Here is a 22,627-nt window from a genome sequence, read left to right on the forward strand (position 1 = left end):
CCCTCCTCACCCCCTCCACACCCACTCCGTGCCGGGTTCAAGTTGAGCATGAGCCGCGAGCGTTTTCCCGGGAAAGCGGGCTGTTAGCGCGCGCCAGTCCCCGGATCGTTGGCTGGTGTCGGTCAGAGAGAGGAGCTGCGGGATGACGAGCAGCACGGGTAAATGGATCCGCTCTCACGGCTTCGAACTTAGTTCGGCTCGGTTCGGTTCGGTGGTTCTGTACGTGCAGGATCTGAATGATTTGAAGACAGTTTAGAGGTGAAATTCCACCCCAGACAGCCGGGATGTGAGGAAACAAGCAAGCAGAAGAAGTGATTTTTATTTTATTTTATTTTATTTTATTAGAAATGTGTCTGAAGAGGACAGAACCTGCAGGAACATCTGCTCAGCTCAGGTTCTGCATCACATCTTCATCACAGCAAATCATTCCAGATTAATGCATGCAAACAAAGTCTCTCCAGTCCGTTTCTTTTCTTAAAGACTGTTTTAGATCTGGTCCGTGTGCGGGGTGTTCGCGTGTCTGTTAGCAAAATATCTCACGAACCGCGGGGCGTGTTTTAATGAAACTTTCAGGGATTGATCAGTGAACATGCATCCACAACTGATTTTATTTCCGAGACGATCCGATTCAAGATGGCCACCACAGCCAGCTGACCTTAGAAAACACAAAAATGTCTGCAACTCTGTCGGTTTTACAGATTCCGAGCAGAAATCTGGTGTGGTAGTAGCTGAAAGTAATTCACAACACATACTGCAAGGGCTACTCACCGTGTGAGATCTTTGCTTAAAACTTTGGTATTACCTGTTGGAGTCCAATCATATTTGTCTGTTAGCAAAATATCTCTTGAACGGCAGGACGTATTTTAATGAAACTTTCAGGAAGTAATCAGTAAATATACATCTACAGCTGATTCACTTTTGAAGATAATTCGATTTAAGATGGCCGCCACAGCCAACTAACCTTGCAAAACATCAAAATGTCTATAACTCTGTCAGTTTTGCAGATCTTGAGCTAGAATTTGGTGTGGTAGTAGCTGAGACTGATTCCCAACACATGCATATCATTTTAAAGGTTTGAAAGGTTTGAGGCTGCAGCTGAAGTCTCATGTTGGTTGTCTAAAAGCTGGCGGGCGATATGCATTCCTTCAGTAAAAGCTATGCTTGTATTCAGCTGCATGTTTGCTGTTTCTGAGCGTTTTTTCCACATGTTGCTCCAGATGTGGCTGTGAAGCTCCGGACTTCTCCTGGCAGGTGTGTCACTGTCTGAACGGGGAGTCAGCGGCGCTCTGCTGTTGCTTTTTAGCTTTCTGCTCGTTCTTCTTCTGCAGCTGTTTAGGTATCAAACCTTCGGCTCGTTCAGGAGACGGCTGCTGTTTAGACTTTACAAAATATTTTATTTTATTCCAAATGTTTCCCCACAGAAACACACAGAGATCCCGTCAGTTCCTCCAGGAACTTTGTTCCCTTTAAAACCTGCTTCAGCTGCTGCTGTCCTTTTATGCTGCTTTTAGCTTTTAGCTGCTGCTTTTAGCTGCTGCATTTAGCTGCTGCTGTCAGCTGCTGCTTTTAGCTTTTAGCTGCAGTTCTTTTGCTTTTAGCTGCCATTCTGCTGCTTTTAGCTGTTAGCTGCCATTTTGCTGCTTTTAGCTTTTAGCTGCCGTTCTGCTGTGTGTAGCTTTTAGCTGCCATTCTGCTGCTTTTAGCTGTTAGCTGCCATTCTGCTGCTTTTAGTTTTTAGCTGCTGTTCTACTGCTTTTAGCTTTTAGCTGCTGTGTGTAGCAGCTGCAGTTCAGCTGCTTTTAGCCTTTAGCTGTCGTTCTGCTGGTTTTAGCTTTCAGCTGCCGTTCTGTTGGTTTTAGCTTTTAGCTGCTGCTCTGATGCTTTTAGCTGCCATTCTGCTGCTTTTAGCTTTTAGCTGTCATTCTGCTGCTTTTAGCTTTTAGCTGCTGCGTTTGGCTTTTAGCTGCCATTCTACTGCTTTTAGCTTTTAGCTGCTGTTCTGCTGCCTTTAGCTTTTAGCTGCTGCTCTGCTGCTTTTAGCTGCCGTTCTGCTGCTTTTAGCTTCCGTTCTGCTGCGTGTAGCTTTTAGCTGCTGCGTGTAGCTTTTAGCTGCCATTCTACTGCTTTTAGGTTTTAGCTGCCGTTCTGCTGCGTGTAGCTTTCAGCTGCCATTCGGCTGCTTTCAGCTGCTGTTCTGCTGGTTTTAGCCTTTAGCTGCCGTTCTGCAGCCTTTAGCTTTTAGCTGCCGTTTGGCTGCGTGTAGCTTTTAGCTGCCGTTCGGCTGCTTTCAGCTGTAACAGCTCAGTTTTAGCAGCTGGTAGCATTCAGCCCGTGTTTTAGCAGGAAATGCAGTTTGTCTCATTTTTGTTAAAAATGATTTTTGGTGTTTTTCTGATTTGGGTCACTCCCAGACTCCCGTCAGCTGATCAAATTGAAATCGACAGGCCTGCAGCTTTTCTCTCCTCACTGGCAGATGGCTTAATACTCTTGGATTCCTTTAATGCTCTAATTGGGTTTCGTCATTTTAGAATGTTTCTCCAAATCAAACAGAGATTTAAAACATTGTTAATTCTCTGCAGGCGGGGTAAACATGTTTCCTGTCGCTTGTCTCCAGCTGGACACGTTTGACTTTCTGGGTTAATTCTGGCCCCAAAGAAACGGCTTTCCTCTAAATGACATTAGCTCAGTTTTTTATTTATTTTTGTCTTTTCTGAGGGACGTTTGCCGGAGCTTTCCAGGCGAACACAGCCGAGTTTCGGCTGTTTTGTCGTGTCGCTGTCAGGTCGTTAAAGAAATGCATATCGCCCACTGCCTTCCAAACCAGAGCTCACTGGAGGTGTTGGCTCTCTCAGCTACCTCCACATCCAACTTACGCTCAGTATGTGTAAAACTGTGTTTGCTGAGGCTGCCTAGCTGTGGCGGCCATCTTGAATGGAGCTGGCTCCAAAGGTTGATCAGAGATAAAAGTTTTTCTAACGATTACAGTATGAGATATTTTGCTAACAGACAGCCAGTCATAGCAGCGGGCCACAATAACGGCTTTCAAAGAGAATTTCAAACAAAGAAGGGGATATTATTTAAAGTAAACATTATAAATTAAGATATTTAGAAACAAAAGGCTGGAGCGTGGCTGAAAACCTGCCTCAACACATTTGTTCCTATTTTTAGCAGACATTGTGTCAGTGGAAGAGCCGCCACTTACTCACTTTGGCTGCAGCTTTATCCGAACAATGAGCCGAAGACCTCCGCTTGTTTTTGTCAGGACTTGTTGTCCACCGTCCCGCTGCCACCAACAGAAACCACAACACCTCACGCGTCGTGCATCGATGCGACGCTGGCGGCCGGACGAACCGTTGAACCCCCGCTCACTTCGAGCCGCACATTCGGCTCTGAGTTGGAAGCAGAAGTTCGGCTTTTGACAAAAAGGGGGATTTATCCGAGCGAGGTTACGATAATGATGGAGCCGCTCCGGCTGCCAAACGCCGCGGATAATGTCGAGTTCATTCGGTCTCGGGCTGAAAGCAGAGCCATTTAAATGTCAGAGGAAAGTGGAAACATTATCAGTCCTGCAAAGTAAGAGCAGAGACACTGAAAGCGTTTAGTGGAGGCAGATTAATAGACTCGATCTTTGTTATTGGAATATAAATATCATTTCACAATTACTGCAAACTGGAGGGATGCATAATTGATGCTAATTGAGGGGAAAACTCCCAGCATTTGGTCAACGAGACGCAGAGACCTAATTAGCCTCCCCCTCTCCAGGAGGTTGGTTCCAGAGCCCATGCTGTGGGTCCAGGTGGGCCTGGAACCAGTACCTGACTGGGCTGGGACTGCTGGAGACATCTGGAGACGTCTGCAGGGGTTCTCCTTGTCCTCCTGTGCGTCTCAGAGGCTTCCAATCAGGTCGCTTGAAATTTAAACTTTGGATTTTCTCCTAAATTAGTCCCAGAGTTGTTGTGGGCGTCTGGAACCCGTCTCAGTTTTGGTTCCTGTGAGTTTTAGCGGTATCTCTCCTTCAGGTAGGGTTTCCTTTTAGAGGCTAGTTGGTGACTGGGAAGTCAAGCTGGGATCAGTCTGTCCCCTGTCTTCTACGGTGGGTGCACAGGAGGGTGGTCTTGTTCCAGCCGGACCACCAGGGGCTTGGCTTCAGAGCGAGGACCAGGAACCCTGGTTCCTTGGTCTCACTGTCATCCTGAGGGTTATTAAATCACTCTTTGTCTGAACCATTTGTCCAGAACCAGTTTGCCATGGAAAACCCAACCAAGACCCTAGATCAGGGGTGGCCAATCCTGGTCCTCAGGGCCTCCATCCTGCAGGTTTTCCTTGTTTCTCTGCTCCAACACACCTGATTCAGAGGTTAAATCACCTCTTCATGTTCTGCAGAAGCCTGTTAATCACCCATTGATTCAGATCAGGTGTGTTGGAGCAGAGGAACAAGGAAAACATGCAGGATGGTGGCCCTGAGGACCAGGATTGGACACCCCTGCCCCAGATGGACCCTCTTTAGATCCTTGGGATGCTCAGACACCTCCGTGGTGTTTCCCAAAGAACAGCCGCAGCAGGTGTTACTGTTTGTTTAGATGGAATCAGCGAGGATACAGCTCATTGTTCAAAGCTTCGTGTAATTAAAGCTGACAACATTAGTGACAGCATTAAGATGATAAAATGATCTCAGATATCGATGACATTATGATAGAAGAGCAGCGTGGCCGTGTGCTTTAATAACGTTTGTTTTTTCTCCTAATGAGGATATTTAGTTTCTTCCTCTGCAGCTCAGTTTCCAGCAGACATCCTCTGTTTGATTTGTCAGCTCATTGGTACAAGAATTACAAAATTAAGCTGTAATTAAACTAATGCAGCTCAGTCATTAATCCCTAATGAGACAAATAGATAATTTGCTCTATAAAACATGCAGGGTGTTCTTTTCCAGGGATAATAGTTTGTTTGCTGCTTTACAGAGCTCCCAGTGTGTTCTTGTACTGTTAATTATTACTGAAATATATCTTTAAAACCTTAGAGGCTAACAGGTTTGTAAAGCACCAAGCTGCTCTCCTGGTTTTTGACCCAACGTTTCATCTCATGTAGTGTTTATTGACTCTAATTTTACTTTCTTAGTTACAAACTTAAAACACTTTAAATATTCACTCCGTTCTACGGCCCCCTCCCCGAGCTTTGAGTTGGTTCAGTCCAAATGAACGTCGTTAGCTCATTAAGAGAGGCGACGTTCATTTATGGGAAGAAAAAATGTTTTTAAGTTTTAAAATCTTTGCTCTGAACCGAACAGAAGAGAGTAAAACCCCTGAGTGAGAGGAGTGAGAGATACCTGCAGGTTTCTAAAAGTGGGATTCTTAATCGTCTTTATGTTGAGTATATGTCAGACATTTATCCACCCGCAGCTCATTGTAGGCGAGTCGTTCTGGGCTGAACAAAAGCTGAAGCTGAAATTAGATTAAATATGTCCTAAAAGAGATAAAATGTCTTAAAACGTTTGCAGGGATCATCGGTTTAATCCATAAAACCTGAACATGTTCAAACAGTTTGTGCAGCATATTTTCTCTCAAGATAGTCACAGAGTTGTTGCAAGTGTTTCAAACCTGTCTCAGACCCGTCTCAGAGCTGTTCCAAACCTGTCTCAGACCCGTCTCAGACCTGTTCCAAACCCGTCTCAGACCCGTCTCAGAGCTGTTCCAAACCCGTCTCAGACCCGTCTCAAACCCATCTCAAACCTGTTCCAAACCCGTCTCAGACCTGTCTCAGACCCGTCTCAGACCTGTTCCAAACCCATCTCAGACCCGTCTCAAACCCATCTCAAACCTGTTCCAAACCCGTCTCAGACCTGTCTCAGACCCGTCTCAGACCTGTTCCAAACCCGTCTCAGACCCGTCTCAGACCCGTCTCAGACCCGTCTCAAACCCATCTCAAACCTGTTCCAAACCCGTCTCAGACCTGTCTCAGACCTGTCTCAAACCTGTCTCAGACCCGTCTCAGACCTGTCTCAAACCTGTCTCAGACCTGTCCCAAACCCGTCTCATTTTAGTTTCTGTAGTTCTGGAGCTCTGCAGCTGTGATCGGACTCCTTCAGGAGTTCTGCTGGACCCGAATGTCCAGGTCCAAACACCACACTGATCTCAAAGAATAATTATTAAAAACTTTATTTTTAAAGTTTCTCCAGTGAGTTAAATGATAAATGTGGGCAGGAAAATAATGTGCACGGCCAGGAGTACAGCTCACTCATGCACGGTAGCGGAGGGCTCATGATTCGGTCTTTTTTTGTAGCAGCAGTCACTGAGTTTATCACAAACTTCTTTGTTCCAAAGAATTCTCAGAGAACTGGAGTTCTGGGTCGGAGAAAGCAGCAGAACCTCAACAGAACCTCTGGAAACAAAACAAACATCTGAGGCTCCTCAGCCGATCTGAACCAAAACCAAAACTGACGAATTTCCCTGAACGCAGCATCTGGTCCAAAACCTCTCCATAAAGATGCAACACGAGCGACAGCAGATAAATTCAGAGTAATAATGTTTAATAAACTCGCTGTAACCTGAATTAAAACCTCGCTGCCCCTTTAGACGAGAAGTGAAGCTGAAACCAGGAGAAATGAAGGAAAAGGAGCGTTTATATAAAGACAGTATGATGGAGTTAATTCACCGCGGTGATGCATTTAAACACCCACTTCAGGAGGGAAAAATCTGGTAAGTGAGACTAAAAACAACTCTCCAATTAACACTCATCATCTGCAAATAATTACCTCGGGAAAACAAACACTTGTTAATGCAGCAAAATTAGCATCAGACACCTCTTCAAACGCTGGTTTCACATCAGCCCGGCGAGGAAACGCGTGACATCAGGCCTGCAGAGCGCCGCGCGCAGAGGAAGCTGAGGGTGAGAGCCCAGTTCCAGGAATGCTTGTCACCCGCCGCGCAAGGACGTGTCGGGGATCACCCTCAGCTACGACCACAGCCACACATTCTTCTGTTGGCTTGAGTTGATTAGCTGCGGCGGCCATCTTGACTCTATGATGTCATCGGTTGTAGACGTTCATCTGATGTTTCAAACAAACCAACACAAAAAGACATTATCGCCTTCTGCAGCGGGCAATGATTATAATAAATGTATTAAATATTTATGTCTAATTATCTTGTTTAGTTGCTTTAACACATTCTGTAGGTTTTACTTATTAGAATCATTTAATAAGTTAATTTTAAAGGCCTTAAAAGGTATTTTTCTGTGAAATGATGATCTGGGCGTCTGTGTTTATCTTCATCCAGTCTAGATACTGATGGAAAACATTTGCAGAAAACATAAATAAAACCACTTCATTAGCAGTCCTAATGAGTCCCTACGCTGGCCGCGTGTGGCCCACGGACCAGCAGTTGAGGATGTTTTCGACCACTCTGCAGACTGCGTCGTGTCTCTGCTGCTCCGTCTCAGTTCATGTCGTTCCTTTCCTTTGAAATTGTCCTTGCAAATATTGAGTTTTGTGCAGAAAGCCGAGCTGTAGGCCGGAGATAAATTCGTGACCTTTTAGCAAACGGCTCATAAAAAAAATAAAATAAAACACTTTAAATAAAACGAGTGTTCGCCATCGCTCAAACCTAAAGAGTGGGAATAGGAATTATCAACAGAAAGCATCTTAATAATGTTCCACAAACTAGATTACAATCAATAAAGGAATACTTAGATTTGCATTCGAGTCTAATGGGTTCAACATTCCGACGACTGCTGGAACAAGATAAGCTTGAAAAAGTGGAGAAAGCATGAAAATGTGACGACCGTAGTTAAAAAAAGTCATCTGTAAAGGTTGTAAAAACGTTTTCTGTTGTGGTAAATGGTCAAACATACAGCAATATAAATTCTCCAGTTTCTTTTCCTTTTTTCAGTAAAAGCACTTTCAGCCCAAAGCCAGCGGTCCGTGCAGGAAGTGGAATTCTGCTGCGGTTTGTTCGAAATGAAAGTTTCAACCGTGTCTGCTGCAGCCATCAGCCCACAGAGAGCTAAAAAAACAACATATTTATTAACCGTATTAGTCAAATTTCTGTTGCTTTAACAAATTTAATAAACAGATGAAGAGTGCAAACTTTAAAATGATTAAATACTGTTTTAAGAAGCTTTATGTATTGATTTAATTTTAGTCTCGTGACGTTTTATTCCCCTTTTCTGCAGTTAATTTCTGTTAAAGCATAATCAGATATTCCCTCTTCAACAGAGCTAATATAAGCTTTTAAATAAATTAACTGTTTAGAATCATAGTTCCTAAAAACATCCATGTTTCTGTGGAAGAGAAGCTGTCAGGTTTGATATTTAAATAATTAAACTGTTTCTTATCTCAGAACAATAATTAGCTTCATCGGCTGAAGTTGAGCTCATACCTGAGAACAAACAGAACACACAATAAATAAAATGGTTATTTTTTATTACCGTTTGTGTGTCTATGCCTGTCGTGTTAGCAAAATATCTCATGAACCACTGGATGAGCTTCTACAGCTGATGAGTCGACACAATTCAAGATGGCTGCCACAGCTATCTGACCTTAAAGAACCTAAAAATGGTCGTAACTCAGTCAGATTTCAGGTGCTTAAAAACCTGGAAGTGATGAAAAAAGAGTCGCCTTCAGGGTGACCTGAGTGGAGAACTGTGGCGGGCGACAGGCATTCATTTCAGGGCTGTGACCTGAGTGGACCGTAGCGGGCGACAGGCATTCATTTCAGGACTGCAGGCCTGTGACCTGAGTGGACAGTGGCGGGCGACAGGCATTCCTCTCAGGGCTGTGACCTGAGTGGAGAACCGTGGCGGGCGACAGGCATTCCTCTCAGGGCTGTGACCTGAGTGGAGAACCGTGGCGGGCGACAGGCATTCCTCTCAGGGCTGTGACCTGAGTGGAGAACCGTGGCGGGCGACAGGCATTCCTCTCAGGGCTGTGACCTGAGTGGAGAATCGTGGCGGACGACAGGCATTCCTCTCAGGGCTGTGAGGGGTTACAGGTGTGAAAGGTGGAGCTCATTTGGAGCTGATGTTTCCTGCTGGGTTGGTCGGCCATATTGGGCTCAGCAGTTGCTGCACATGTTGGACAGCAGTTTGTCTCTCAGTCTCTGTTTAGCTTGTTTGCAGAAACATTCATTCATATTTTATATTTAATTTAGAGATTTAAAATGTGTCACATCGAGCTTCTTGCTCTCCGTGGTCGAATGTCCGGTCAGGGGACATTCTGACATCAATCTGGGACACAGCCAGCCTTGTTATGTCCAAGCGGCGTTCCGCGGACACCAGACGTGCTCCCTCAGCAGCACCGCCCTGGAACATAGCGCCAGCGAGCCCGGGGGCCACCCAGAGCTTGTCCTGCCCGCGAGCGCAGCAGCATCAGAGCAACAGCCACGAACAGCTGTTAGGGTGGAGAGGTGAGACGGAGAAAAGACAAATGAGGTCCTTTTACTAATGAAGCTCGTCTCCCCCATGTCTCCCCCCCCCCGGTCTCTGTCAGCTGCAGCAGCGTTATCGGTATGCACCTCGTTCCACGGCCGCTCCGAGGATTCTGCCTCACACCCAACAATTCAGAGAAAAACACGGCGGTGCTGGCTGTGTGATCCTCTGTCTGCAGAATTCATGAATAACAGAACGCCCCAAACAGAGAGGCTGCTGCTGTTTTAACACATGCATATTTATATATTCTTACCATAATGCTCAGTTTACCTTGACAGGCGGATGATAATGGGTTTGCCTTTATTTGTCTGTTAGCAAAATATCTTATGAACCACTGGATGGATTTTAAAGAAACTTTCAGGAATGAATCCCTGGATCAACGCCTACAGCTTGAACACAGTTCAAGATGGCTGCCACAGCCAGATGACCTTAGGCTGTGACTCAGTCAGTTTTACAGATATGAGCTGAATCTTGGTGTGGTAGTAGCTGAGAGTCATCCCAACACACTCGCCGGAGTTCACGCTTACACGACTACAACTCACTCGTTTCTGAGCAGAAAAAGTTGGCGGGTGACATGCATTCCTTCCAGTGATGCTTTTAGCTGCGCCCCTCTGTGGAGTAAAACAGACCCGTCACATTGGGTCAATATGAACCTCGTTTTTCTGTGAAAACGAATGAAACTGAGCTCATCGACACGTTCGGTGTGAGCAGGGAAATAAATAAAAGTAGGCCAGCAGACGCAGCATTTGAATTTTAAAACGCTGCAGTAAATCAAGACAAAAACAAAAACATTCAGTCCAGGTTCCTGCAGCCGATCTGTGGATCCTTTCAACTTTTCTGGATCTAAATTCATTCTTTAGTGTAGAAAATATTACAAAAAGTAAGATTTGGTTGGCTTTTTTTTAACAAAGCTGCTTTTATTTTGAAACTGATGATGTAACTTCTTTTCCTGCCGGCTGTAATAAAGTTTTTTGTTCTTGCAGAGGGACATTATGTCCTTTTGTGATTCATTTGAGAAAACAGACATGGATTCCAGTTCTTTCCTTCATGATTAGACCGCGGTCACTGATTGATGCAGGAAACGCTCCTGATTTCTGACAGCTCCTCTTCCTGGTGACTCAGTTCCTGCATGCTTCATGATTTCATTACTCTCAGCTTTCTGAGTTTCAGAGGCCAAACGAGACGCAGACAAACCTGAGATAAAAAAAAAGTGATAAAACTATGGAGCACATAACCCCGGTTTAATTTTCTCTTTCCAGATGGACTGGCTGACGCCTGAGACGTGAAGTGTGTTATGTGAGCAAAGGTGTTTTCCCACCTTGCTGGTGGTGGGAAGAGATGCTGCACTCCGTAACCATGACAGCGGAAGTTCTCTTCTTCCTGGCGCTCCCGTTGAGCGGCGTCCTGTGTAACCCCGTGGCGACCTCGCCGGTGAGCAGAGAGCGCCTGGAACGGGTGCTGACCCAAGCCCGGGGGGACAAACAGCAGCACAAACAGGCCCCCGAAGAGGACTACGAGGCTCAGCGCCAACTGGAGGAAACGAACAGGACCGCTTCCAGTCCCGCCAGGCCGAACTTCGGCTCTCTGACACAAGGATCTAAAGGCGGGAAATCCCCGGAGCTCCGGAGCGAACAGGACAGTCAGACAGACGAGGGTCCGACCAGCGACGTCACGCTGTCCCTGGACGCCATCGACGAGTACGCCTACCCGGACTACAGAGGGAAAGGCTGCATGGACGAGAGCGGCTTCGTGTTTGCCATCGGCGAGGAGTTCACCCCGGGCCCTTCCACGTGCCCTTGCCTCTGCACGGACGAGGGCCCGCTGTGCACCAAACCCGAATGCCCCAAGGTCCACCCTCGCTGCATCAAAGTGGACACCAGCCAGTGCTGCCCGCTCTGCAGGGAGAAGAAGAACTACTGTGAGTTTCGAGGCAAGATCTACGCCTCGCTCGAGGAGTTTAAGGTAAGGTGGTCACTGCACTCAGTCCCTTCTGACAGAACCCGACAGAACCCGACAGAACCCTCCCTCATCCCACAGAGCTGTAACCCTGTCTTACACACAGACTTCGTCTTCTCTCACAATAAAACCAGAGGTTAGTCCTGCAGCTTCAGTTTGACAAGAAAAGATGTTCCTGTTATGGTAACGCCAGAACTCTGCAGGAACCGAAGGGTTCTGAGGGGTTCTGTCTCCCCCCACAACAGGAACACTGTGATGATGTAACTTTCAGCTGACAGTCAGACTTTCAGCGACACGAGCAGCTAAAGAAACTGAGTCTGAATCACACAGAGCTGAAATGAGCAGACTGAAGTGAGCAACACATTCTTTCAGCTGATGAGGTTCAGAAAGAATAAAAACTGAACTCAAAGCTGCAGGCTAAATTCATCCTCAGACCTTGAACATATTAAACATTTTCTCCCATCATGCCTCAGTCGCAGGGGAAGCAGAAAGAGTCACTTATAGAAACACTTAGAGTTAAAGTCCCTGTTAATGCCACATTCTGTGTCACATAAAGTCTGGGATTTAACAGAAAGGATCCCGTTAACTTCAGGCAGATCGTTACCACCTCATCAGGATCTTTAAGTCGTCGGGAACCAGAAGTCTGGAGGTTTTATTTTATGAGAGGATGTTTTCTGTCCTCCTGCTCGTATCTCTCCCGAGGTGACGTTACGCCATCTGTAAATATATCCAAGCAGTCTGAGATCATCCAGGATGGATGCTGGTCCTGGGTCTGAACAGGGATCCGTTCCCTGTTCTTCTTCTTTGCTACGAGGTGATACCTTTGACCCTGATGCTCCTGTTTATGTAAGGAGCACCTCAGCAGAATGTTGAGGCTGATATTAATTAAGATATTACATCTTCCTTTACATCTTTATTGCAGACGTGTGTTTGTTAAGCCTCGGCTCAGGGAATTCTGCGCTTCCTAAAGCAGCGTACATCAGCCTCAGAGCCGTATGATTTGAAATGAAACAACAGGTAGGTTGTTATGCCTGATTGCTACATTCTGGGGCATTGTGCTAAGTGCTTCCTCAGCCCATTTTTCACAGAGGAGAGCCAGGTAGGGAATGAGCTTTGGCATTGTACAGGTTGAGTGTGTCCCTGGCAGAATAAACCTTTGCTTTTAGACGACTACATCTTTCTATAAGCGACTGCAGAGTGAAACACTGAATGTAAATCAAACTGTACACCGTTAGGCTCAGTCCTTTCCTCGTGTTTGTTCTATTTTCAGAATGCTCACATATCCAAGTCTGTTCACACACGGAGAAAATTGGAAGCATCTTTTTTTTTTGTTTCCCCGCTCGTATTGATTTCCTCTTATCTTCTGATTGAATGGTGTAGTTCAATTCTCAGCTCAGCCCTCTCTAAAATGAGGTGCTCATTGGCGATACAATTCAGAGAGCGGAGACTTCCCTATAGGAGCAGCTTTGTGGCTCTGAATGTGCTCTCTGCTAAACAATCCAGACACAGGGTGTGTATTGTGTGTCTGCATCTGTGTGTGTCAGTTACAGCGAGGCTTAACATTCGCAAAACAATCAATGCAACCAAAGAGCTGAAGACGGTAATAAACTTAAAGGATGTTTTAGACAATTTGAAATGGGGTTCTGCGGGTAGCGCTCTTGTATCCGTGTGTTTAAAGCTCTTTGAATGATCTCAGTTTGGAGAAAGGCTGAGCTAACAGCAGTCTCCAAAAGGTCTCAAAACGTTCTCAGTTTCCTCTCGTGAGTCTCAGAGGCTGGAAGTCCTTCGTTAGTGATGCTGGACCAGCTCATCAGTCCTGTCAGAATGAAACTGAGATCATCCAGAGAGCTATCTGCACCATGTTCAGTTCCATTTGAATAACGTCGCCCACCTGTTTCCTGTAACGCAGGTGTCTCCCTGTGAGAAGTGCCGCTGTGAACCCAGTGGGGAGGTTCTGTGTTCTGTGGCGGCCTGTCCGCAGACGGAGTGCGTGGACCCGGAGTACGAGCCGGATCAGTGCTGTCCCATCTGCAAGAGCGGTGAGTGACGGTTCCCCGTTTACCACGGACAGCAGGAGGTCGCAGGATTGATCGGGGTTTACATGTTCTCCCCGTTCGTGTGTGGGTCTTCTCTGGGTTCTCCGGTTTCAGTGGAGTCCAGTTCTGGTCCTGCAGGTTTGAGATGTTCCTCTGCTCCTCAGCAGAAGCTTGTTAATCTCAGTCAGAGCAGAGAAACACCTGAAACCTGCAGGACGGAGGTCCTCCAGGACACCATCAGGTCAGCTGGTGACTCTAAGTTGTCCCTCAGTGGGAGTGAGAGGGTGAATGGTTGTTTGTCTCCATGTGTCCCTGTGATGGACACCTGTCCAGATGTCCCCCGCCTCTCGCGCAGTGACTGCTGGAGACAGGCACCAGCTGGCCCACGACCCAGAAAGGAGGAAGCAGGTGAAGAGAATGGATGGATGGACGTCTGCCGGGCCGCTCCAGCAGGACAGAACCCCATCAGATCTGTTTTTGGCTCCGGGGGACTTCGGCTGAAGTAATGAGGGCAAAGACAGCAACATTCATTGTGCTGACACGGACACAATGCTGCGCTGCAGTCTGAGCGCTAGCTTCACATTTCAGCTTATATTTATTTTAAAGCAAGTCCAGGCAAAGAAATGGGTTTAATGAGCTGTGAGGCTTCTGACGGGAGCGATACTCACAGGTGTCTCATTTATTTGCTTCATACCCGGAGGGAGAATTTAACGAATGCTTCCGGCCCATTGCTGCGGACAGTTTAGGTATGTTTTAAATGTGTGCTTTGTTTTTCCTCTGACTTTCATGATTACCACGCTGGTTGGAAAGCCTCGTCCCGTCAGAGGAATCCTGCATCTCAGAGTCGATTAGCTGAAGTTGTTTCAGATGATTCCCGACAGCTTGTCCCAGATTATGTCCCCTTGTTTTCTTGGTGTGAGCATAATGCAACATGGCAGCGTCAGCGGCTCTGCTTCCTTCAGCAAAAAGAATCAGAACTTCTGATACGGATCTCTGACGGAGAATCTTGAAGCTCTGCTTCCTGTTTGATACAAACAAAAACAAACAAAAAAAAAACTTGCTCCACATAAAAATGCTTCATAAGCCACTTAGAAGATGACAGAAGTGCATATTCTGATGTTCCTGCTGCTCGTTGGAACTTTTACACATTAAAGCTTCGACAGACTTATTGCTCCAAGAGAAACATTAAATATTAAAGGCCTGGCGTTCCTCGAAGGAATGCATGTCACCCGCCCACTGACTTAATAAAGCAAACGTCATAATGCTTTAAATGACTCGCTCTTAGAAGTTACAAAAACCAAAAGGCACAGCAGCCATCTCCTGAATGAGCTGAAGGTTTTGATATATGAACGGCTAAAATGGAAGTAGTTTAATTACAAAGAATAAAAAAATAAATGGTGTGAATGCTGACTCAGCTGAATAAAGACAGGGACACGAGTTTAAAATGTCACAGAAATCCTGTTTGTTGTTAATGAGACCCTGAAGGACTGCAGTTCTCCATGTTTCCGGGTGACTCGGCGCCTCCGACACGCTGAGATCTGTTTATGCGTTAATCTTATGGTAAGAAGGGCCGATGCCGTCTGAAAGCAGAAAATCCTCGGTGGGTGAGTGAGCTCGTGGATTTGGTGGGAATATAAAAACGTTCCCTCTCCAGTCGGCTGCGTCTTCCTGTTTGTCTTTAAGACCCGGGAATCTTCACATGCACTATGCTGCCAAAAGTATTCGCTCGCCTCTCTTCACTCACACATGAATCTGAGTTCATCCCGTTCTGAATCCACAGGGTTTCATCTGCTGCTGGCCCACTCTGCTTCTATAACAGCAGAAGGTTTTCCACACGTTCAGGAGAGTTTCTGGGACTTTTGGACCATTCTTCAGACCCTGATGTTGGACAGAAGGCTCTCAGTCTCTGCTCTGATTCATCCCGAAGGTGTTCTGTTGGGTCGAGGTCAGGGTTCTGTGCAGGCCCGTCAGGTTCTTCCTCATCCATGTCTGTATGGACCTTGCTTTGTGCTCTGGTGATCAACCATGTTGGAACAGGAAGGGGCCGTCCCCAAACTGTTCCCACAAAGATGGGAGCAGGAAAATGTCTAAAATGTCTTGGTATGCTGAAGCATTAGGAGTTTCTTTCAAAGGAACTAACTCCTGAAAAACAAGCCCACACCATGATCCTCCCTCCACCATGCTTTACACTCGGCTCAACGCAGTCAGACAGGAACCGTTCTCCTGGCAGCAGCCGAACCCAGACTCGTCCCTCCAGAGGACACGTCCAGCAGCCGACTCTTTGCTCTCGGTGATGGAAGGCTTGGATCAGCTGCTGCCATGGAAACCCATACCATGAAGCTCCCTCCTCTCTGTTCCTGAGCTGATCTGAAGGCCGCAGGAAGGTTGGAGGCCGAGTTGTGGAATATTTAGTGGTGAGGAAGTTTTGAGATTGGACATCATATCACGGCACCACGCTGGATTCACTGAGCTCCTGACAGCGACCCATTCTTTCACTGATGGGTGTAGAAGCTGCATGCCTGGGAATGGCAGCCATGAAAGTGATACTTTAGTAAATATAGTGTAGCTACAACCCTGAAAATCCACCGTGTGTTTAAAAAACAGGTGGTTTTCATTTCTTCAAAGGATGCTGATCTTTAATTAGATCTGATAGACACAATAACACCTGCAAGCCTCAACAAAATGATGGGGAAATATGTTGCAGCTGTAATTGCTCACCTTATTTCCTTTCCTAATCCACGGCTGGATTACGGTCTCCATTTTTCCTTTTTGGCAATTTGATTATTTCCTTGTGAAATCTGCTCTGCCTCAAAAGATTTTCCTCTGATCTTATATCTGAGAAAATCAGATTTTTTTCCTACATTAGTGGTCCCTTTTTTGTGCGGATGACTCAACCATTAGACCATTTCCCCCGTGGAATAAGAACCATTTATGGCTTCTTCACTGGATTAAAGCAAAAGCATCCAGTCACACATTGACCAGTTTTCCATTAGCGTCACTTGTGCTTCATTCAGATATGAAAGTAAAGGTGATGAAAAGAGCAAAATTAGGGTAAAAAGACAGGAAAGACTTTTGATTTCCATCTAAACTCGATGAAAAGTGAAAGATGAAAGACGTCAGAATCACAAATGTGTTAAACTGAAAAAAGTCAAAGTTTGAGTTTCTCTCTGTTTCGTGTGAGGCCTGAACGATTTCATCACCTGGAGGATCGATCACTAACACCTGCTTCCTGGGGGAGGAGTCAGCTGCTTCCTGGGGGAGGGGCCACCTGCTTCCTGGGAAGGAGTCAGCTGCTTCCTGGGGGAGGGGCCACCTGCTTCCTGGTGGGAGGAGTCAGCTGCTTCCTGGGGGAGGGGCCACTTGCTTCCTGGGGGAGGAGTCAGCTGCTTCCTGGGGGAGGGGCCACCTGCTTCCTGGTGGGAGGAGTCAGCTGCTTCCTGGGGGAGGGGCCACCTGCTTCCTCGGGGAGGAGTCAGCTGCTTCGTGGGGGAGGAGTCAGCTGCTTTCTGAGGGAGGGATCAGCTGCTTCCTGAGGGAGGGGCCACCTGCTTCCTGGGGGAGGGGTCACCTGCTTTCTGGGGGAGGAGTCAGCTGCTTCCTGGGGGAGGAGTCAGCTGCTTCCTGGTGGGAGGGGCCACCTGCTTCCTGGGGGAGGGGTCATCTGCTTCCTGAGGGAGGGGCCACCTGCTTCCTGAGGGAGGGGCCACCTGCTTCATGAGGGAGGGGCCACCTGCTTCCTGAGGGAGGGGCCACCTGCTTCCTGGGGGAGGGGTCGTCTGCTTTTTGTTGAGGACAGGGAAGTAACTGAGAACAGAGGAGTAACTGAGGGCAGAAGAGTAACACGTACGGAACAGTGTAACTGAATACGGAAGAGTAACTCATATACAACTGATTACCTTTTTTTGGAGTCAGTCTGATTCAAGATGGCCACCGTATCTAACCAACATTAGCCAACATTAAAGTGTCTCTAACTCAGTCCTACAGAAGTGGGTGTGGTAGTAGCTGAGAGTCATTGAGGGCTCTTCTCACTTCCTGTCCCCTCCTGGTGTTTCCACGCTCTCTGCTCAGCTGTCAGAGCTTTAAATGTTAATTAAGCTGAGCTCTGAGTTTCTGTCAGCACAGAGAATATTTCAGCAGCAGACGCTCCGGTTGTTATCCCGCAGCCCTAAAGGTGTGGATGCTCTCATCAATTACCAACCCTTTTTTTCTAAAGGTCAGAGTTCACACTCTGACGGTCACCTCTCACCAAACGCAGGTGTGTGTCGGAGAAGAACCTAAACTCCTCCGAAGCCTCAGACGCACGGCTCCATCTGCATCTGATTTCACACCCGACTAACCACCGTACGGTAAAGCTAATGAACAGCGTGTGAAAGATTAATTATCCGGGTGATCCCCATCAAATAACTGCAGGATATAATGACTGGATGTGAACAGAAGTAAATGAGACATCACTTTAAATGTCATCCCCGATCGACTCTCAGCTCCTATCAATACCACACCGACTTCCCCGTCCCTCCTGTTTAAATCCTCCGCCAAAAGCAAAAGGGTGATAATGTTTTTCACTGTGTTTATCTGAAGATTTAGTAAAATATCTCATGAACCACAGAACTCAGAAAAGAATCACGGGATGAACGTCTACAGCTGAATAACTTTTGGAGTCAATCGAATTGAAGACATTTTCCAAAACAAAAATAACTAAAATCAGATTTGATACGGGAATCATCCTCCATGATTAGATGGCGGCCATCTTTGATTAAAACAGTCATGAAAGGCGACAGGTGATATTTATTCTTTAATGAAAGTTAAGTCTTTACTTTCATAATTAGCTCTTGCTGAGAACTGCAGATGTGTTGGTTTAAACTGGGAGGACGGTTCTGATGAAATCCTGGGGGGTGAAAGAGACTTTTCCCTCCGGTTCGGATGTTTGTCTTGTCTACAGATGTTGCCTGAGGTTGGGCAGATGTTAGGACCTCCTTCAAAGAGTCACATCAAAGCTCAGCTCATTAACGAGGCAGACGTGCTGTCCCGCTGCGAAGCCAGTCGATTCAGAGTTTCAGAAACGGATGAATTAAAGGCCTGGTCTTTAAGGAATGCTTGTCGCCCGCCGCAGTTTTAGCCTGAAATCATCTTATGATGAGAACTGCTGTGAAGGACTCTCAGCTACTACCAGATCAATATTTAAAGGTTTGACTTGGTTACGGCCATGTTTGTGTTGACTAAGGTCCGTTAGCTGCAGCGGCCATCTTGAATTGGACTCGATCGTGTCATAGATGTCTGTGTTTTGGTTGTGATTTGGGGTTTTCTTGATTGATTTTTGTATTTGCTTTTTTGTCTTTGTATTGTTTTGTCTTCTTTATGCTTTGGTTCTGTTTTGTCATCATTCACCTGTCCTCTGCTCAGTAGTTTTCTGGTTACCTGTCACACCCATCTCCAGCTGTCTTCACTCTTCATCACACACCTGTTCCCACTTCTCCTCATCATGTCTTCTTCTCCACCTCCCCGCCGGTTCATTGTTGATTTTTGCCTTGTCTCGCCTCGGTTCACCCCCGTCTGCAGTTGTTTTGCTGCCACGCCAGCCCTTTTGGTTTCTAGTTTTGTTATTTTAATAAATCAGTTTTTATTTTGAAAGATGAGTCTGCGTATTGGGTTCGCCACGCTCAGACCACGTCCTGACAGATCAGTTTAGATGTTCATCCAGTGATTGACTTTGAGACGTCAGGTAAATCTATCCGGCAGTTCAGGAGATATTTTGCTAACACAGAGAGGTGACTAATAGTTGATAGTAAAGTTGTTGCGTGATGAGTTAGTGCTCATGTATTAGTTGCGGATGACTCTCAGCTACCACCACGTCAGCCTGAAGGTCAGGATCTGTTCACCTCAGGTGTCTAACACTTACTGTAACTCATTTATTCTGCTGTTTTTCCAGCTTTAATACAGTTTCTGGTCATTTGTTTTAGACATTGTAGCTTTTCCTGCATTTTCTGTATTTTTTTTTAAACAGTGCAGCTTTTCTAGCATTTATGGTAATTCCAACATCTAGCTTTTTGTTTTTTTTCTGCTTCTCTCTGCAGAGCGAGGCTGGCAGCCCTCAGCGAGGTGCAGGTCTGAAAGGACAATAAAGTAGCATGACTGTCACTAACAGAGACTTTAAATATATATATTCTGGACTTGCTAGAAAGAAATTCTGGAGGTGAGCCTTGCTGAATATTAATTGAAAACCACTGATTTATACAGTCGGTGGCTTGAACCCATTGGGTAAAGGATTGAGACATAAAAATTCAACAAGTCATCCATCTGTGACGCGCCGTGACTCTACTGATTTTCACACCCTTAATACAAATCAGAATGAAGTGTTTAATTGTTTAATAAGCTCATCATTTCTGCAGGGGCGTTATGTGGGCCCTTTCAGGCGTGCAGAACCCGGGCATATTCTGGAGAACACGCGGCCTCAGATGTATTACTGCAGGGAGACACTCGGGGAAGAACCGGGGGAGGAAGATGAAAGTCGGAGAGGTATCGCTAACATCCACCTCAGACAGTTGTTCATGAATATCAAAGAACAGCTGTGAATGCAGGCAGGTTCCCATCACTTCTGATACTCATTATCTTCAAGCATGAAAACATCCAAACTAAACACTTTCAGACGCTCCAAACTTTCTGACTTATCTTTTACTCACTGTCACAATCTTTCATTTGACTAAATTAATTCACGACGAAAAAACTCAAGTCAAGAAACGAAAGATAAACAGATTGTCTTCACGGGGCAGGGTTTCCTGTCTGTCTGTTAGCAAAATATCTCAGGAACCACTTGCCTGACTTTAATCAAACTTTCAGGAAATAATCATTAAATGAACATCCTAACATATAATTAACTCTGATTGATTATTAGCAAAATATGACACGAACAGCTGGATGCATTTTATTGAAACTTTCAGGAAATAATCATTAAACGAACGTCTGCAGCCAACTGACCTTAGAAAAGAGCTCACATTTACTGTGGTAGTAGCTGAGAGTCATCCCTAACACGTATGTCTCCCGTTGTCTGACCCAAACGGCTGCATCTCATTTCTCAGCCCGAGACGATTTCAGTCTGAAACCGGCGGGTGACATGCATTCCTCCACCGCCTTTAATCTGAAGCTGCACACACTTTCGAGGAATGTTCAGGAGTATAAATAAAAAGCTTTTTCTGACGGTAAAGAAGTCTCTCCCGTCGGCGTCTGAGCCACGGCTCCATCCCTCTTGTCCTTTGCTCTTGCAGGGTGTTGCCGTGGCAACACATGAGGAAACAAATGGTGCTCTTTGAGACTCGGGCATTAGGGTCAGGACTAATCTTCGAGGGATGTGATAAACAGTCTGAACCGGAGCCAAAATCACTTCAAACAGAACAGCGAGGCGCGGCGCCCGGTTGCCAAGAGGGACGAAGACTTCTTTAAATTAGGAGAAGCAGGGTTGAAAGGGAGCATTTCAAATAAACTAAAATGGAAAATATACACTTTAAAACCACACGCGTCGCAGGAGAAGTGTTTATCTGGATGTTAAAGGTTGTTGGTTGGGCGTTTGAAGAGTCCTTCTTCACACTCTGACAACACGAGGATGAGGAGCAGCAAACAGAGTTAGCTTCAGTCAATGAATGCAAAAATAAAGCTCCTTTATTCCCGGCTGAACAAGGCTCCAGGCCCCTTGGTTACTGTTGCTATGCTTACTTACTTTGGCCATTATCATGCAAAATGATGATGAGGAAAATTTATTTGGTCTGTAAATGATAAAAAACAAGTGACTGATGGTGATGAGCCATGAGGATGAGAACCGTGTTTTTTTTTTCTTAATGCTTTGTATAAAAAAAATCTGATATTTCTTTTTTACAACCTATCATGAGTTTGTCTTTAGAGGCACAACATCCTGTCACTGAGGCGGTTCCATCACAGGTTCTGGTTCTGTCTCCACACCGGTTCTCATAAATCAGAGAGCTTTACGAGAAAATATAAAACGAATGCAAACCTAACAAAGGTTGCAGTTTGAGAGACTTTACTCCGGTAGTTTTGCAGACAGATGAAGTAATTCTGGAATGCGGGTACGCGCTCAGTGTAAACAAAGAGCTGAACAGAGTCAAAGTTTGATTATTAGGCTGCAGTCTGGGTAACAAACCCACGTTTCATTTAAAGACACCTGAACCGTCATTATAAGGAAAATATGCTTTCTTACTTTATGACCGGTCTCCGTGGTTTCACAGCGACGACCTTTAACCTCCCAACTGTCGGCGCCGTCCGATCAGCCTGAACGTGAACAGATTTATGTTTCCTCGTGTCATCGCCGTCCCGAGCCTCAGAGCGCTGCTGCTGGTATTGTTTCCAGTAATTAACTGTTAATAATTCCTGCAGAATCAGAAACAAAAGGCGTTTTATCAGCGGGCAGAGGCGGAGCGTTACATGATCGCTCTGATAAGGCCTCATGTTTTCATTGTGTTTCAGTTTAATTCCCTTTTATTCGGCAGCTCCCTGCTGTGAATTCCATCTGTTTAATGAACGTTTTAAAACTTTATTCTGTTTTGCCCTTTTAAAATTTCCAGCACCTGTCCTTTCAAAGGTCTCCGCTCAGCCCCGCTCTCCGCCTCCAGGCAGCCGGAGCTCAAACACAGGTTTGAGTTTCACTGTGAAGCAAGCATTTCATGAAGGAATGCATGTCGCCCGCCACCAGTCTCAACATCATCTCGTGTGGAGAAATGACAGACCCAGATATCCATCTTCTTCTTAAAGTTTCATCAAAATCCATCCAGTGGTTCATGAGATATTTTGCTAACAGACAAACAAATAATTACATGATTGCCCACCTTTCATGGAAGCGGACTACATGTAGACCTGACCAGGCATCTTCTTTGGTCTTCATCCACATGTAAATAAAGACATGATTGATTTGGGACAAAAAAAAAATTATAAATAAATGACTATCATTATCACCCGCCGCCAAAAGGAAGAGGTGGGTGATAATGTTTATGCCAGAATCTGTCAGTGCATGTGTATCTCATGATCCACTGATTGACTTTTGGCTGCAGCTGCTAATCGAAACGATTAAAATAAAAATGAATATAACTCAGTTTTACAGATTTTGAGCTAAGATTTGGCGTGGTAGTAGCTGAGAGTCGTCCTGCACGCCATTTAGAAAAAACAGACCAAAATGGCTCCAACTCCAAGATGATCTGAGTCTGAAATGCTGGCATTAA

At 45.8% G+C, this 22,627-nt stretch overlaps 1 protein-coding gene across 2 annotated transcripts in view; it reads left to right on the forward strand.

The window, feature by feature from the left end:
- Positions 1-35: 35 nt before the first annotated feature.
- vwc2 (von Willebrand factor C domain containing 2) overlaps positions 36-22,627 on the forward strand; it is a 31,890-nt gene continuing 9,298 nt past the window's right edge. The window contains exons 1-3 of one of the 2 annotated variants that reach the window (XM_017435081.3): positions 36-158; positions 10,677-11,379; positions 13,283-13,412. In XM_017435081.3, coding sequence (XP_017290570.1) covers positions 10,756-11,379; positions 13,283-13,412 — 754 coding nt within the window. In that variant the 5' untranslated portion in view covers positions 36-158; positions 10,677-10,755. The other variant, XM_037973383.1, reaches the window with a different exon arrangement.

Source organism: Kryptolebias marmoratus, linkage group LG22, assembly GCF_001649575.2.
Source record: "Kryptolebias marmoratus isolate JLee-2015 linkage group LG22, ASM164957v2, whole genome shotgun sequence".
NCBI classification, from domain to species: domain Eukaryota; kingdom Metazoa; phylum Chordata; class Actinopteri; order Cyprinodontiformes; family Rivulidae; genus Kryptolebias; species Kryptolebias marmoratus.